Below are 16,823 nucleotides of genomic sequence, written 5' to 3' on the forward strand. Positions count from 1 at the left end.
TATATAGCCCTTAGGCTACATATAACATTTTTTTTTTTTTTTTTTTTTTTTTTTTTTTGACGGGAAGGCTACATATAACATTACCCATAAAACAATGTTATTGAATTAACCATAATTAATAAAATAATAAAAATAGTTGTAGTAAAATCTCAAAGCAGCAAAGCAGGCAATAAATTCCCCTGTCTCTCGCATTCTCATTCTCCAAACTCCAACTTCTCCTCTCTTCTCCTTCCTCTGCACTCTCCTCAACACACTCTCACACAACAACTTCACCTCAACTCCAAATCAACTCTACTATCTCCTCCATTCCCTCTTTTCCTCTCCTCCCTTCGCCATTTTCCGGCGACAACCATGACGGTTTTCTCTCACACCTCCGCCGCCATCGCCGGTAAACAAATTTTTCCGGTCAACTACGAAGCCGAGGTTTCTCAACGCCTCCTCGATTCTCTCTCCTCCGGCGATCTCAAAGCCGCTTCCGACTGCTCTTCCGACTCTTTTCTCGACGTTAACTTCGTCGGCGCCGTCTCTCTTAAGCTCCGTCGTCCTGAGGTTGTTCTCCGTGATCATTTACCAAACGACGTCGTTCTTCACTATGAGGAGTTTAAAACTGATGTCACTCCTCTTTTTCTCGCTGCTCATTTTGGCAATTTTAATCTTCTTCGCCAACTCCTGGTAATTATTTTTTTTTTTTTATTTTTTATTCGTATTTATTGATTGATTTTATTTTGATTGAAGTTTAATTAAATTTATTTTTATTTGTTTTATTTTTGCTTTTTAGCCAAAATCTGCTTTAGTTTTGATAATAGTAGATTTTTCCTGATTTTTTCTATCTTATGAGTTTTTTCAATATTTGCTGTTAAAATTTGAATTTCTACATGTCTAAAAATGTACAGTGGTCCTCCATTTGGAATTGTAGAATTTTACGGAAAAAGTGCTTGAAATTGATTTCTAGTTTGAATTTTAAATTTCTCCTGCATTTAATTTTTACACGTTCATAATCGGCTTCGTGTTATCGATTACGGTGTTTAAAATTATATTTTCTCCGTTTCAAATTAATTACTGCTACCGCTATTATAATTTTCTTTTAATACGAATAAAAACGTGATTATAATTTCCGAATGAGAAAAATGTCTAATTTGCTCTCACTACTCACCGTTTCGTGTTTTCGAGTTCGGTTTGGGTAGTTATATTCCCTCTGTTTTGAAATAAATTGTTGTAATACAGAATACGAGTATAATTTTTTAATTTAATAAAAAACGTGACTATTAATCCCGAACATAATAAACATCCAATTAACGGTAATATTTTTTTTTTTTTTTGAGGCATCCAATTAACGGTAATAAATTGAATGTTAATTTGCGTTAAATAATGGAGTATACAAAAATTGACTTGGATTATAAGCGCAGAGAATATGAGATCGATAGTAGCAGTAACTGATTTCGCGGGTACATGTCTTAAAATTTGAAGCCTACTAAGGAGTACATTCTTTAATTTGACTTGAATTACTTTCACGTATTTTTTTTTTTTGAAGAATACTTTCACGTATTTTTGAGTACAAGGCTCGTTTACCTTTTTCTATTTTAATGGTCCCACTAAAGTTAATTTTGAAAGGAGTATCTCCAATTTAATTTGCGCAAATTTTGGATGATCTTCTTCCTTCAAATGAAAGATTTACATTCTTTGATTTGCTTTTTTATTAATACTTTTGTTCTTACAATCTATATTAAAAATCAAAATAAAAAGATTATGTTACATTTGTACTAATTTAAGGTTTATATCAAAAGATTGTTTACATGTCTACGTTACCAATACTAGACTTTTTTTTTTTTTTTTTTTTTTTTTTTTTTTTTTTTTGAGGAAAACAATACTAGACAGTTTATTAATACTTTTGTTCTTACAATATTAAAAATCAAAATAAAAAGATTATGTTACATTTGTACTAATTTAAGGTTTATATCAAGAAATTGTTTAGATGTCTACGTTACCAATACTAGATAGTAGACAATCTTCACAAGACGACAACAATCTTTAGGTGAGAAATTGTGAGAAAATAATGTTTTCCTCCTGAGTACGATCTCAATTTAATTTATTTTCCTTATCATTATAGGAAGTGTAAACAATTTTAATAATGCGATTGATTGAGTATAAAACCAGTTTTGAACTCTAAGTGTTAACTTAACCGTTTGATTTAGTTGGTCCTTGTAACATGGTATTAATAACCAAGGAAAATGATGTATATATACAAAAAGTTAGAAATAAAAGTATTAAGTCAAATCAAATATTAATTATACCAGTTAAGGTTTGTTCTCATTGACTGAACTGAACTGAATATTTTATAAGAGAAGGAAATTGGGAGCTGAACTAAACTGAACTGAACTGAACTGAATTCAACGTATGAGAACAGATCCTTAATATGTAATCGTATCATTCATAATTAAATTGATAAGAGTATAAATTACATTTTTAATTGACCTCAAAAAAAAAAAAACATTTTTAATTGATTTACTTCGTACTATCAAATATTTATACGCTATCATAAATCGGTACTTGTAGCAAAAATAAAAATGTAATGTAGAGCAAGTTTAGTTTGAAGTAAAAAATTCATTTTTCTGTAAAAAAAGAAGTACAAAGTTCATTAAATTATCTCGAGGTCAACATTGTCTTCTTTCTCCCTCCTAATTTCAGCTTTTTAATGTTTTACAAATTTATTACTCTGTATTTCACTTGAAAGAGCAATTGGAAATTATTCTCAGTACAATAATCAATAATCAATTGCATTCTGAATTAACCTGAGTTCGCTGGTTGGTTTGATAGCAGCCTTACACAAAGCTAAATTGCTTCTTTTTGTGCATTATTAGTACTTCTTCATTTAATACTATTAGTACCACAGATAAGTTATTTTATGTTGGCAAAAAAATTATTTGTCTCTTTAGTTACAAACGTTTTTCATGCCTTGATGAACTAAAAATAAATGGAAAATCTTAATCATCTTATTTGACACGTATCGATTTAATATATAAAAAGTAATGAGCGTAGTCCAATTCAGTGACAAAGTATGTTAGACAAGTAGGTAGAAACCCTAATTACTTTTTTTTTTTTTTTTTTTTTTTTTTTTTTTTTTAATTTATTATTGTTATTATTATTATTATTTTTTTTTTTTTTTTATAGTGTACTCCAATTTAGTTACAAAGTATGTTAGATGAGTAGGTAGAAAACCTGATTACCTGATTATCCGTTAAGTAGCTCAAAAAAGCAATTGACGGTGTTTCGAGGCAAAGCCAAAACAAAAGAATAAGGACTTAAAGCTCCTTGGGCACCACAATCTGGCATTTATAATAAACCTGAAGCATAATAAATGCTTAAATTAGTTTTGTACTTGAAATTATCATCAAAGTGGGAGGTATTAAAAATAAAAATGATCTTCTCTTTCATTATCTGAAAGCTTGCTAGTCAAGACGGGTGTGAAGTCCCTACCAAACTTGCTAGGATTGAATGTTCTTATTGTTATGCTCTGCTATCATTTAAGCGTGTTACTTAAATGCTATTATATGTTTTTGCTGTTCATCTGAATAGTAATTGTATATTCCATACTACACTATACCTAACTATACTTCAAATTGAATTTTAAAACATAGTACGACTTTTTATACAATAAAGTATTAAAGTGCATTCGTGCTTAGATTAATTGAAAATCTAAGCCATTTTGTTACACATGTTGTCTGATTAGCTACCTTTGCTTAATTTTATTACTTGGGAATTGATCTATATTCTGTTTGTTTAAAGCTAATTTAACTCACTTAACTTTATACTCATTTAAATAATTTCAATAAACTAAAAATATTATCTATGATTATTTTTTAAGCTCCGTAAATTGTTTCAGAGTATTGCTAAATATTAGGGCAGGATTATCTGCTTATGTATGTGTCAACTGTCAAGTTTGGGTTTAGGTGAGCAAACATTTGAAAAAAAGGTATAAATATTGTTAGTATTTAAACTCATTGCAAGGACCAAGGACCACAAGAAGCATTGTTTAATTTTTCTTTTTCCTCAGACCAAAGTCAATGCTCCTTGTTTTGAATTTTCCCTTTGAAGTTTGAACAAAACGGTGCGTTTTCGCTTGTGAAGAGACAATTAGCCTTAGCCTAATACTTTTAAAGTTCTAATCCATCCCATTTACTTTGACATTTTATATTAGTGGCTTGGTAAGAGTTGAGTAAGTGCCCATTCTATCAATCTTATGCAATAAAGATTGTGCATTTGTGCATTATTGATTTAATTAATTTTTCAAGTCAAATAAGTCATTTGCTTAACTTAGAATAATCGTAATGACCAAAATATCTCATAAAAAATCAATAGAAACAGCGTATTATTAAGGTATAGATTAATATGAAATAAGAAATATCCTATACAAGTAATTATTGATGAGTATATTGTCACACATGAACAATATTTCTTGTAGGAAAAACCAACATCTCCATGTCAACACATGAAACAAAAAATAAATTTAACCTTGAACTTGGGACAGGCAATTTGTCGGGGAAGGAGGGAGATTATAAATGTGGTAACAACATGGTGCAATTGTGTAGATTGCTAATAATTTGCATTGTTTAGTTTTGTTTTGTCATTGTTAGTAGTAACTTAGTATCATAGGATTCTTCTGGTAGATGCTATAATTAGCGGATCTGAATATCTAGTTGACATAGTGCACATGAAGATCCCCAAGGCCCATATTTAATTGTTCCTCATCCATGAATACAGACCGACGTCGTAATTTAACTTAAAAATCTGTAGTAAATCCCTCTTTCATACAGTTGTTTACAAAATAATGTACTTTCTTGCTCCCTTGTTTCTGTTTGTCATGGCATTTTCTGAGTCTTTCTTTGTCTCTTTATGTAAATCTTAGTTCTAAATCATTAAGACCTTTTTTTTTTCTTTTAAGTATTTGTTTTTTTGTTCAATCATACTAAAAGAGAATATACTTGCGGTCTGGAAGTAGTAATAGTTACATTGTCCCAATGGTTTGTCATATTTTGATCAGATACTCCCCATAACACTCAAGATTTAATAAATTGTGACAATGTATTCCGGACATTCCAAATTAGTATATATGACTTTTTTTTTTCTTGCCGACATTAATAAAATTTCTGAGATTGTAGCTGTTTTCATGGATGACAGAATGCTGGAGCTGATGTAAACCAGAAACTATTCAGAGGTTTTGCGATTACTGCAGCAGTGAGAGAAGGGCATCTCGAGATTGTGAAGGTGCTGCTCAAGGCGGGGGCTTCTCAACCAGCATGTGAGCAGGCTCTCTTGGAGGCTAGCATTCATGGACGGGCAAGGTTCGTAGAACTGCTGATGGGATCTGACCTTATACGGCCCCATGTTGCCTTGCATGCTTTTGTCACAGCATGTGGCAGAGGATTCACTGATGTTGTTGATACAATGATTAAGGTCCGTAATAAATTAACGCTTCAACGTATCCCATACCATGTTAACTTATAAAGTATACAGAGGTTTTTGTCATCTACTTAATTCTCTCTTGGCATTATTATTGATAATATGCACGTTTATACCAGTTAACCCTTAAATTTATACATAGGTAATTGCCTTACTGAAACTAAGAACATTGAATGTTAAATGTTTAGACAATATAATAATATACAAGTACATAAATTCGTTAACTTTTGAAGCAAATAATTAAGGTAAAATGTTAATTTCTTTTTTATACAGAGTTGACTCGTGCTCTTATTTACGTTGCACACTGGTATTAGATAATGCTTAGCATCTAAATGATGAATAATACTGTTGCGTTATATCAAGGTGTGGATCCAACATCCAATTGTTATCGTCTCAAAACAGGTCCATTGAGTGATACATTTTTTGGAGTATTGGCTTACATGGAAATTTTGTTGTATTGTTTTAACTGGCAGTGTGGTGTGGATACAAATGCAATGGACCGTGTACTTCTCCAATCATCCAAGCCATCTCTTCATGCCAACATTGATTGCAATGGGCTAGTCGCTGCTGTTGTCAGTAGGCAACCATCTGTTGTCCGTTTGCTGCTACAGGTGACTTTACTATTTTCACTGTCAATTTTTGTTACTGGTGATAGACTGTTTTACCATCTGATCCCTTCCCCTTAACTGAAAATTGATATGAAGATAATTCTTTATTTAAAGTATAGAAAATATTTACTGCTATTAGATGGCGGAAATGTTAGCTGTTAAGTCTTACCTACACGTGAGTTATTTGGAAAATTTACTCCTTTCACTAAAGATGAAAACGAGATTTAATTTCACGTCTAAGGTATCACCCCATGATTTTTTAAAGGTAAGTTAGTTGTTAGTCGTTATGGGTTTTTGTTAGTATGAAAACCAATTTATCCTGTTGGTGATTGAACATTACATTATTATGTTTTGCTTGCCTGTCAATTGGATGAGTTACCCTTTTTCGGGTGCAGAAATAAGACATCTCCTTAACACAAAGTATGTTGTAGTACTAAAAGTGAAGTGATAGACTTGATTCCATCCGATTAATGAAGGACCTCATAACTACACTAGACAATGACATTAGTAAAATTAACAATCTTGATTTAGATATTTTGTGTCATGGTAGCTAATTTGTTGAAATCAACCAGATTTTTAACCAAATTAAAACGAAGTGTATCATCACACTTGAAATTGACTTGAACCAAATTAATTTGGAGACCCTTAAATTTACTTGTAGTTTATTACCAAGATATATTTTATTTTTTCAGAGGGTGAAGAATAATCTACCTTAAAAAAAAGTATAATGTACATTTCACCAAGGGGTTAAGAAACACAATAAGAAGGATTATTGATATAAATTGTTAGGTCATAGCAAAGTTTTAGCTCAGGTTGTCTACAAGTCAATTCAATATCAGGTAAGGTTCTTATACGGGTCAATATAGTCCATTCTGTTTCGGGTTCAATCTAATCAGGTAGGATCGGTTATTGGTTCCCAATAATCACATTCTAAGCGGGTTGATTTTTGTGGGGTTGGGACGGTATTAGTTAGTTTCAAGAGTCAGATCATAAATTAATAATGGTATTTAATTTAAAAGCACCTGGGAGGCTAGACCTAACAATATAACATGTACAGATACAGAGTACGGACTAACACCTAACATGAAGTGTGATCCTTTTCAGCTCATATCTTGCGATAACCGTGCTTGCTTAGGAACCACTGAGTCACTGACATAGCAATATATGGCACAATTATTTGCAGTATGCTTGTGATACTAAATAGGTCAATTTTATCCTTGTACTATTTGTGACATGTTAAGTTGTTGGGTGAATGGGTCATTAATGACGTTTGTTTAGAGCTTCAGAGTACCATCTTAATGACAGCTGGATTTGTAAGTGTGTACCATACAAGTACGTTGCATCCGTTCAAGGTACTTGTACGGATTGAGAATACATCTGATTGCAAATACTAGTAGCTTCTTAGCTCATTGCCTATGGTCCAGTAGTCAGCTGCTATTGTGGTACACGAATAACACGATGAGGGAGAAGAGAAACCTTCAGCTACTGTCTTATTGAGAATAAATATAGCATGGCACAGTAAATTTTAGACCTGCAGTAAATACTGTTAGGTGTATTAGGAGATTTAACTTGGAGAATATATCGTTTTTGATTAAAAAAAATTACTGACTTTCCTCAAAGTTAGAGTATATGACCTATATGTTAACTTGGAAAACTATACAAGTTTATCTCCTTAATATGCATGCGAGTAATGCACAAGTGGGGGTGTATATTTTTTTGAAAAAAGTGGGGGTGTATATTAAGTGAATATATCTTTATAAAAATGTAAGAAGAAAAAAAAAACAAAAAAAGGTTAATTGTACTAAATGAATAATAAAAAATAAAAAAAATATATTATTTCTGAAAATTATACAATTGAATCTATCATTGCAAAATCTTTGCATGTTTTTTGTGTATATCAATGAAAATGACAAGATCTCAGTCAATCCATGAATAAAAAACAAAGCAAATTCAGGTGATTAGTATTTATACATGGTTAAATATTCATTTTTGTATGTATCATACAATATTTCTTTAATTTACTCAAATAGTAGATAAGTTGGAAGGGACAAACCTTTCATTTTTTTTTTTTTTTGTACATATAAGAATATCATGGCAATTGCCAACAGGTAGCTAAGCTGTTATCTTGATGAATGTAAGGAAAGATGAATTACTTAAGGGCTTTCCAGATTTTTGATTACACCTTATTTTGATAAACAGGCTGATATAAAAACAGACATGGAAGTGAAGCTTGGAGCTTGGTCATGGGACTCAGATTCAGGTGAAGAGTTTCGAGTGGGTGCAGGATTAGCAGAGCCATATCCCCTCACTTGGTGCGCAGTCGAGTACTTTGAGATCAGTGGCGCAATCCTCAGGATGCTCCTCAAAAAACACTCTCCAAATACTCCTCATCTCGGAAGAACTCTTCTTCACCATGCCATCCTCTGTGCTAACAGTGTAGCTGTCAATGTGCTGATCGATTGTGGAGTTGATATCGAGTGTCCAGTTACAACATCCAATACTTTGTTCCGTCCCTTACACATGGCTGTTCGACTTGGGTTACCAACAATCATCCGAGCTCTTCTTGAAGCTGGCTGTGATATGAATTCAAGGACTAACTCTGGTGACACGGCTCTTATGATATCTGCCAAGTTCAAGCAAGAAGAGTGCCTCAGGGTACTGGCAGCAGCTGGTGCTGATTTTGGGCTGATCAACGATGTTGGCTTTTCTGTTGCTTCAATTGCTTCCTCAAATAAGTGGTCTTTGGGTTTTCAAGAAACAATTTTGCAAGTCATCAAGGCAGGGAAAGTTCCTCAAAGCAGCAATTTCTCTACCTTTTCACCTTTACTATTTGCTGCTCAAGTTGGGGATACAGAGGCTCTGAAAATATTATTAGCGCAGCCAGAAATAGATATCAATCAACCTGATGACAATGGCTTCACAGCAGTCTTGCTTACAGCCTTAAAAGGTCATGTAGAATCCTTTCGCTTGCTTGTATATGCCAAGGCTGATGTGAAACGATCCACTAAATCAGGTGATACCGTGATAACATTATCAGAGCTCAGCTGCACCAGAGACTTGTTTGAGAAGGTGTTACTTGATTATGCACTTGAAATGGACAACCGCTATGCTGTAGGGTTCCATGCTCTTCACTGTGCTGCACGTCAAGGAGACCTAGGAGCTGTCCAATTGTTGACTAGCAAGGGTTATGATGTGAATGCTCCTGATGGAGATGGCTACACACCTCTAATGCTAGCAGCCAGAGAAGGACATGCCCAAATCTGTAAACTCTTGATTATGAAAGGAGCTTCTTGTGATTTTAAGAACTCCAGAGGCGAAACACCACTTTCTTTCGCAAGGAAGAATGGTAGGAAAGACAATGAAGCAGAAGGAATTATACTAGATGAGCTCGCTCGAAAGCTGGTAAGGAGAGGAGCTTGTGTGCAGAAACACACTAAAAGAGGCAGAGGGTCTCCCCATGCTAAAATGATCAAAATGGTTGGAGCGAATGGAGTTCTGACATGGGGAACATCCAGCAGGAGGAATGTGATCTGTAAAGAGGTTGAAGTTGGACCTAGTGCACGTTTCTGCAAGAACAGGAGAAGCAAGGGTGATGCAGATGAAGCTGGGGTGTTTCATGTAGTAACAACCAAGAACAAGGAAGTGCATTTTGTGTGCGAAGGCGGTTGCGATGCTGCTAAACTGTGGGTAAGAGGGATCAAGCTTCTGACAAAAGAAGCTGTATTTAGCTCTAAGCTGAATGGTAATTGAATGATGAGGTACTTCATTTAGGTATATTGGTGTTCTATAGTAGTGGTGTAATACTTCACCTCGAAGTATTCTTTCATTGTAAATATTTGCAAACAGTTAAAGAGAATCAAAAGAAAATATTTTCGAAATTGTGTCAAACTGGCAAAGCAGTTTTGTGGGAAAGGCAAAATTATACTATTCTTAAAAACATCATTGATTCTTACAACTCATATACCTTTCAACAGTAATATATCATCTCAACTGGAATATACATTAGCTTACCCAAAGTTAGTTTTGAACATAAGCAACACTTTTCGACAGGATATAATCCTTATCAGATACTAAAATGCCCATTTAGACACTTCAATTTTCTTATAAACACGATTGTAGAAAAAACTGTAAACATAAAACAAAGGAGAAGACAAATGTGTGATATTTGCTCATAACTGTGAGTAAACTCATGATAAGTCTTCAATAACAGGAAAATGTTCCATTTATATTGTGTCCCTGCACCCTTTTCTAAAATTTTCAGCCTTGATGTGTCAAATTCTGGGATATGTACCCACAACCCAAGACTCATACCTGTGTCAACAAAGGTGACCAGAAGACCAATTTCTACTCAAACCGAATTTACTTGACCAAAATCAAGTGATAAGTCAAACCCTACTAAGATTGAAGCAGTCTTGAGACCATAATTCCCATCATACCAATTAGAAAATGTGAAGTATTTATTCCAAAAAAGGCTTTATCGGTGTTCTTTAAAGCATCCAATTACAACAAGCTTTGCAATGTACAATGATGTTGATTCAGCATCCTTGAAAAACAATACCATCTAATCCAAACATTAAGTTTAGAACCTAAGGTAGCAGTATGAGTAGATCAAATAAGGAATGCATTTAAAAGTATTTAACCCGCGGATATCTCCTTCTCCTTTGCTTTACACATATCCTCAGCAGACTTGACAAACTTCTTAGTCAGCTCATCAATCTAAAAAAAACATAAAGAAACTATCATTATCAATTGGCAAAATGAGAAAACCCAAAATACAAATTTGCCAATGTTAGTGACTACATACTTCTTTCTCCAATTTTTTGGCACCGTCTTTAGGGTATCCGGCTTTCTTTATAGTATCCAATGCCTGCATAAGACATATATTTGGCTAAATGAGAATATTTGACAATCAATTGCTCTTACAACAAGTGATTTTAGATATCAGTTCCTATGTAACACTTAAATATTAATGACATGCCCCCAAAGCTTGTGAGTAGACTTTGGCATTAAATAGGATTCAGGATAGAGAGGGTGCTTCAAAATGAAAGGTCAAGTTTGGTTATCTCAACAGAAATGCCAAGCTCCTAGTGAGCCTTGTTTGCAAGTATTTCTACATTGTGAAAAGGCAAGATACTTCTGGAGGAGGGTGTTCACTTGCATGAAGAATATTGGGTTTTCCCTAGCAGAATCTTAGCTTTAAAGGGTTTGGCAAGTGACCTAAGTGTAAGGAGAAGTTGTGGTGCAACACTTCATGGAAATCATGTGACGTGTGTAGCTGGAGCATAACTCAAGGGAATTAACAGAAGTCTCCTTGTCTTTTCAATAAGTCACTTATTTGGCTTTGTTAAGGGCTAAAGCAGCCAGACTTTAATAAATTGGTTAGGAAGGTTCAATGAAACTGGGTTAAAAGTAATTTTGTTTTTTTATTTAGAGGACAACTTGTCCTCTTTGTTTGTAATCTTTACTACAGCTGTTTATTATACTTTTCTTTTAAATTTACAAGTCGAAAATTATCCATGTTTTGGAGAATCATAAGCTCAAAACCCCTCAATTGCCTCAAACTACATACCATGCAGTTGATAATCACAACCTATCTACCCCAGAACCCTTATTAAGATAAGAAGTTAAGATCCAGATTACTCTGCAGTAAAAGCTTTCCACCAGTGAAGTGACAATTTACACTTTGTTTGGATAAGAAGTAATGCAGAAAAAAGGAAAGAAAACAAGTTTCCTAGTTAAAATAAGAGGTTGGGAGAGGAGGGGGTGGGGGGGGGGGGGGGGAGAGGGAGAGAGATCCATTTTTTCTCCCTCTTTGATGGAGCTCCACCTTCTTCCTCTTGTACTCCCCCTCTTTCCCTTCTATATCTATCCAAACAAAATGTACGAGAACTGAGAAAGGTGGAAACTCCGCTAGCTCACTACATAGCACCTAGGGTTTGCTGCTGGCCTCAACTGTGTGAACAGCTAAGGCATTTCTTCTAATAAACTCTTACTCTTTTACTCCTCAAACTGCAAAATGGGGAATATTTAAATCAAAAAGGTATTGTTCAATTGAAATAACATGTTATCATCACCATCAGCATCTCAGCATCAAGATGCCCTTCTGGGAAAATCCTCAGTTTTCCTTAATTTTCCAACCCAAAGACACAAACACTGTACTGGACAGAGGTGGAAACTACAAATGAAAAACAAAATGAGAATTTTTGAAGATTGAAAATAATAATGTCTTCTACAAACCTTTTGGCGAGCTCTCCTAATGCTTTGCTTTACATCTTCACTTGCTTTAGCAACAACCTTACACATGGCCTACAGAATTCCAAAGATGAAAAGGGAATATTAGTCCCTTGAGCTCAAAGGCAATATATTGAAAGCAATGAAGTTAAGACACACCTGTATGTGCTCCTTGGTTAATCTGCTCGTCACAATGAACCGTCAAATCAGTCAGTAAGGAATAAAGAAGTCTCAGATATTATCCATAAGATAAATTGTACATAGAAATTCTAGGTATCTAATAAAGACAAGGACGAATTGCTTACGGAGGAACCACAGCTATCAATCTTTGACCATCTACTTTTGGATTTAAGCCTAGCGGAGATGAAACAATGGCTTTCTCCAATTCTTTAATAGTCTGCAAACACAGTCAGTGAACATGATTAATTTACTAAAAGCAGGGTATACATGAATAAATTATCATTTCCTTTGTTTCTTTTATGTTCATTCATCTTTAAATACTGTCTCAAAACATTACAATCTAAATATAAAAGATGTTTCAAGCAATCAAAGCATTAACAGGTTAAAAGAGCTATGGAAGTCAATGAAAGTGCACATCTAATAGTTATTAGTGTGTGGCTTGCAACAGAAGGAATGAAGGGTGCATTAAAATCGTGTAAGAAAAGCAAAATTAAGATATTTTGCATTGTGAAGAATTAATTCCTTACATCTGCGTCATATGGAGTTATTGATAAAGCAAAATTAAGAAATTTTGCATTGTGAAGAATTAGTTCCTTACATCTGCGTCATATGGAGTTATTGATAGAGTTTTGGAGTCAATAATGGTGACAAGAGCAATTCGGTTCAGATTCATCTTTACACCACTTGTTTCCACAATGATATGGTCAAGCATTCCTGTAAACAGTAATAAGAGTTTCATTTACTTCAGGCCAATTATTAACAATCTTCATCTTCATAGAAGAGACAGCAATGAACCTGTAGATGCTCTTCCTGTTCGTAGCTTAGTTAGTTCTCTTGATAATGCATCTAGGGCTGCCTCCATCTGTGAACTAGCAGTTGATTTTACAACAGGCCCAATGTCTTCGACAACTTGAGTTGTATTAGCACTATCATCACCCTCTACATACAAAAAAAAAAAAAAAAGAACAAGAAAATTTAAATCACACCGAAATCCATGTCCCATTTAATCAACGCATTTGTCAAAATTTACAATGACAGTAAAAATGTCAAGGACTCAAGGATCTCTGAATATTCATTTACTCTGCTGAACTTGGGCAGTAAATGTCTAACAAATACAGAGTACATATCATAGGAACCAACATAAGCTGTAGGGTAAAAAAAATCTCATATCCAAGACATGTAAATTGTAAGCCCAATTGTTTTTTAATATAGGCCTCCTGGAAAGGGGTTGATCAATCTCAGTGCCCTTTTGGTATATTCATCTGATTTAATAGACAATCATATAAGAACCGATGCCCATTGCAGTATAAAATTTGTAATAGACTAACCTATGGAGGGACAATATGGGTAGTCTAGCATTATTAGGTTCATAGTCTTTAAGTTTAGTATGATAAACTGTAAATAGAGGGGGGAGAGGAAATGGTAGGCAGATTTTGGGAGTGTATCCTTGAGAGAGTTGTGACCTCATGTCACTAATTTGAAAGTGGTGACCTAAAGTCACTAATAGAGATTGGCAGGCTGGCAGCCTAAAGTTGCTAGCTTGTACAAACCCCCATTGTCAATATTTTCAATCTAAGGTTCGATGTTAATCTCTGTTTTCAATTTTACTTGTGTGTGTGAAAATCCATCAAGCTCGAATCTAATACAAAATTAAATACTACAACTTTCAACTTAACTTTTCTAAACCGTAAAATAAGTAAGAGACTTCAACACCCCATCAAGAGTTTGAATGGGAAAATTCTCATAGATTAAGAAACAAACAACAGAACAATTAGCAATATGTCAATGTCCACCACTAAAATCAACAAGATGGGGAACTAGGGTTTTTTGGAGGAAGAAGAAAAGAGAGGAAAGAAGATAATTATATTAACCACTTGAGAGTGATTGAGAAAGCTCTTTCAACAAAACCCAAGGTAAAAGTTTTGTTGGGAAAATGAATGATTTTCTACCCCTAAGGTACATTGTGTTTTTGTTCAACATAGGACATTCTTCATAAATAAATTTTTGAGTTAGGCTTCCAGACTCGTTACCTTAAAAATTAACACCCAATCTAGTGTTCCCTACTACTTAAGAGCCAAAGGAGAAAGAAACAAAAAAACAACAACAACAACAACAAATGATAATCTTGTTTGAATTTGCTTATCCTTAGAATTCAAAATAACAAAAAATGACATTTATATTGACTAACGGAATATGTCCACCGTGCCATTACTTTGATAAATAAAAGCCACAAAATTTAGAGTGAGAAAAGCTAATTAGTAAAGGAATTTGTGCAAAAATCCAAGCCCAAATGTAAGCAATAAAGTTAAGTGTACAAAATTGTGATTCCCCAACGATAGAATTAGCTACAATTCAATCATATGTAGCGAATTCAAATTAGCTAGACAAGCACAACTATGCAACACACAAGATTTATTCTCTAGTAGCCGTTGATAAAGATTCTCTCCCTCCATGCCATTCTTTTAAGTGTTTGCTCTTGTAAACTCGATTTTCATATTTATTGTTGACTCCCTTTGATCAGGATTTCAGGTCATCTAAGATTTCCCTCGGATTCCTCTAACTCCCTACTGTCCTTACCAATGTATCTTCTAGTTTCTGCCTCACATGTCCTTACAAAAGTAATTGGTTCTCTCATATGTTATTGCGAAACTTCAACATTCCCAACTTTCTTTTGTATGTATCCTATCCTTTAAGGTGTTCCCACACATCATTCCCAATATGTTCATAATCATCTTCCTAATATGCTTCTTCCTAGATGCCAAACATTAAACCCTTATAATAGTTTTGGTCTTATAGTTGTCTGATAAAATTTACACTTTAACTTAATTAAGCTACAATCACATAATACTCCGGTTATTGCTCTCCACTGGCCCACCTGGAATTAATCTTGTGACTCACATCTTGGTCAATATCAACAAACCTTTATAGGAAAGACCCAAGGTACTTAAAACACTCTCTCTCTTTCAGCTCCTTACCATCCAATATTACTACATCCTCATTTAACTCCCTTCTAGTACTAAACCAGCACACTATATACTCAATTTGCTCTTACTTAGTTTAAACACCCAGGAATTTAATTTTTGCCTCTATAGCTCTAATTTAGCATTAACCCCAATTCTAGTCTCTTTCACCTATACAATATCATCCGTAAACAACATACACCATGATGACTGACCTAAAATACCCCGTTGATTCATCTAATACCACAGAAAATTGTAAAGGACTCAAATCAGAGAGATCCCTGGTACAACATAAATATATAATCCTTGGTTACTCCTCCACAACTTGTCCATGGGTTTTCATACCTCGATTCGCATCCCTAACTAAGTCAATAATGTAACAACACAGGGTCAATTATATCAAATGCAAACCAGAAACTCAAGTTTTTAGTAAATATCGCAGCAAAATCAATCAAAGTATTAGAAACGATTATTCCCTCAATGAGGGCATCATCACACAAACTCATATATATATTTGAATTAGAATCAAAATCGAATCAAATGCAGCCAATTCAAATACTGTTATGGGTACAAATATAACAATTGCAAACAAAAAGCTCTCAAATTTCTTCAACATTTCTATTCCCATTTCATAATTTACTTCAAATAACGAAAGAAAAATAAACAAACAGAAATTCCAACAAAAAACGAAAAAATGGCAGCATCATACAATCATACAATAAACCAAAAATGAAATTATCAACATGAATACAGATTACTTGAACACAACAATCAACAAATAAACAAGAATCAATGAATTGAAAAGGAAACATACTTGACTTGCGTCCTTTGGCAAAACCCCGGCGACATTCTTTGAGGAAATCGGAAGAAGGGAAGGCGGGAAGTGGTGCAGAAGAAGAAGGGGTGAAGAGAGAAGGGTTGAAATGAGAAGTGGGAATGTGAGAGAGAGTGCGAGAATGGAGGAGGAGAGAGAAAGAGGTGCGATGATGAGTGAGTAATCTTCGAAGCGACATTGATAGGGAGTTGCAGGAATGAAGAAGAAGATGATCTGTGTATTGGGGTTTTGCGAGGGTTTCAGGCGTTTTTCAGAAAGCCAGGGGTGATTTTGTGGCCTTGTGGGCTAGGAAATAAGAATGCCTTGCTTGGCTCGTTTCCGACTTAATTTTTACGAGGTAAATACCCGATCGAAAATTTGGGGAAAAAATCTGTTTTTTCGGGTCTGGTACCCGATCCGGGAAAATTGTCTCTAATCTGGGTCGGGACATGGGCCGCATTTTTTAATTACCAGGTACCCGTTTACCCGATAATAAATTAATAGTTTTTTTTTTTTTTTTAAAAAAAAAAAAACCCTCCCTTAAAATAAGCCTTGCCCACTTAGAGTTTACTA

The 16,823-nt window shown here is 34.3% G+C and overlaps 2 protein-coding genes across 2 annotated transcripts; one reads left to right on the forward strand and one right to left on the reverse strand.

Moving 5' to 3' along the window:
- The first annotated feature begins 239 nt into the window (after positions 1–239).
- Positions 240–9,945, forward strand: LOC145583946 (uncharacterized). The gene is made up of 4 exons (XM_081640893.1): positions 240–672; positions 5,176–5,451; positions 5,931–6,068; positions 8,265–9,945. Exons 1-4 carry the CDS (start codon positions 352–354, stop codon positions 9,813–9,815), a joined length of 2,286 nt encoding a protein of 761 aa, XP_081497019.1. The 5' UTR covers positions 240–351; the 3' UTR covers positions 9,816–9,945.
- Positions 9,946–10,495: 550 nt separating this feature from the next.
- On the reverse strand, positions 10,496–16,566 carry LOC145583953 (uncharacterized). The gene is made up of 8 exons (XM_081640901.1): positions 16,251–16,566; positions 13,272–13,415; positions 13,075–13,190; positions 12,602–12,693; positions 12,456–12,477; positions 12,303–12,371; positions 10,870–10,932; positions 10,496–10,781 (listed from the first exon to the last, which is right to left on the reverse strand). Exons 1-8 carry the CDS (start codon positions 16,447–16,449, stop codon positions 10,701–10,703), a joined length of 786 nt encoding a protein of 261 aa, XP_081497027.1. The 5' UTR covers positions 16,450–16,566; the 3' UTR covers positions 10,496–10,700.
- Positions 16,567–16,823: the final 257 nt, after the last annotated feature.

This window comes from Chenopodium album, chromosome 2, assembly GCF_948465745.1.
Source record: "Chenopodium album chromosome 2, dcCheAlbu1.1, whole genome shotgun sequence".
In the NCBI taxonomy this organism is placed as follows: Eukaryota; Viridiplantae; Streptophyta; class Magnoliopsida; order Caryophyllales; family Amaranthaceae; genus Chenopodium; species Chenopodium album.

Bases quoted from the DNA above. Each gene is read 5' to 3' on its own strand.
- LOC145583953 (XM_081640901.1), bottom strand. From the start codon at position 16,449: ATGTCGCTTCGAAGATTACTCACTCATCATCGCACCTCTTTCTCTCTC. The intron at 12,372-12,455 runs GTGTGTCTTAAC...GGAATTCTGTAG, and splicing joins TAACCAAGGAGCACATACAG to GCCATGTGTAAGGTTGTTGC. The intron at 10,933-12,302 runs GTTTGTAGAAGA...TGTCTTATGCAG, and splicing joins TTAGGAGAGCTCGCCAAAAG to GCATTGGATACTATAAAGAA.
- LOC145583946 (XM_081640893.1), top strand. From the start codon at position 352: ATGACGGTTTTCTCTCACACCTCCGCCGCCATCGCCGGTAAACAAATT. The intron at 5,452-5,930 runs GTCCGTAATAAA...TTTAACTGGCAG, and splicing joins TTGTTGATACAATGATTAAG to TGTGGTGTGGATACAAATGC. The intron at 6,069-8,264 runs GTGACTTTACTA...TTTGATAAACAG, and splicing joins TTGTCCGTTTGCTGCTACAG to GCTGATATAAAAACAGACAT.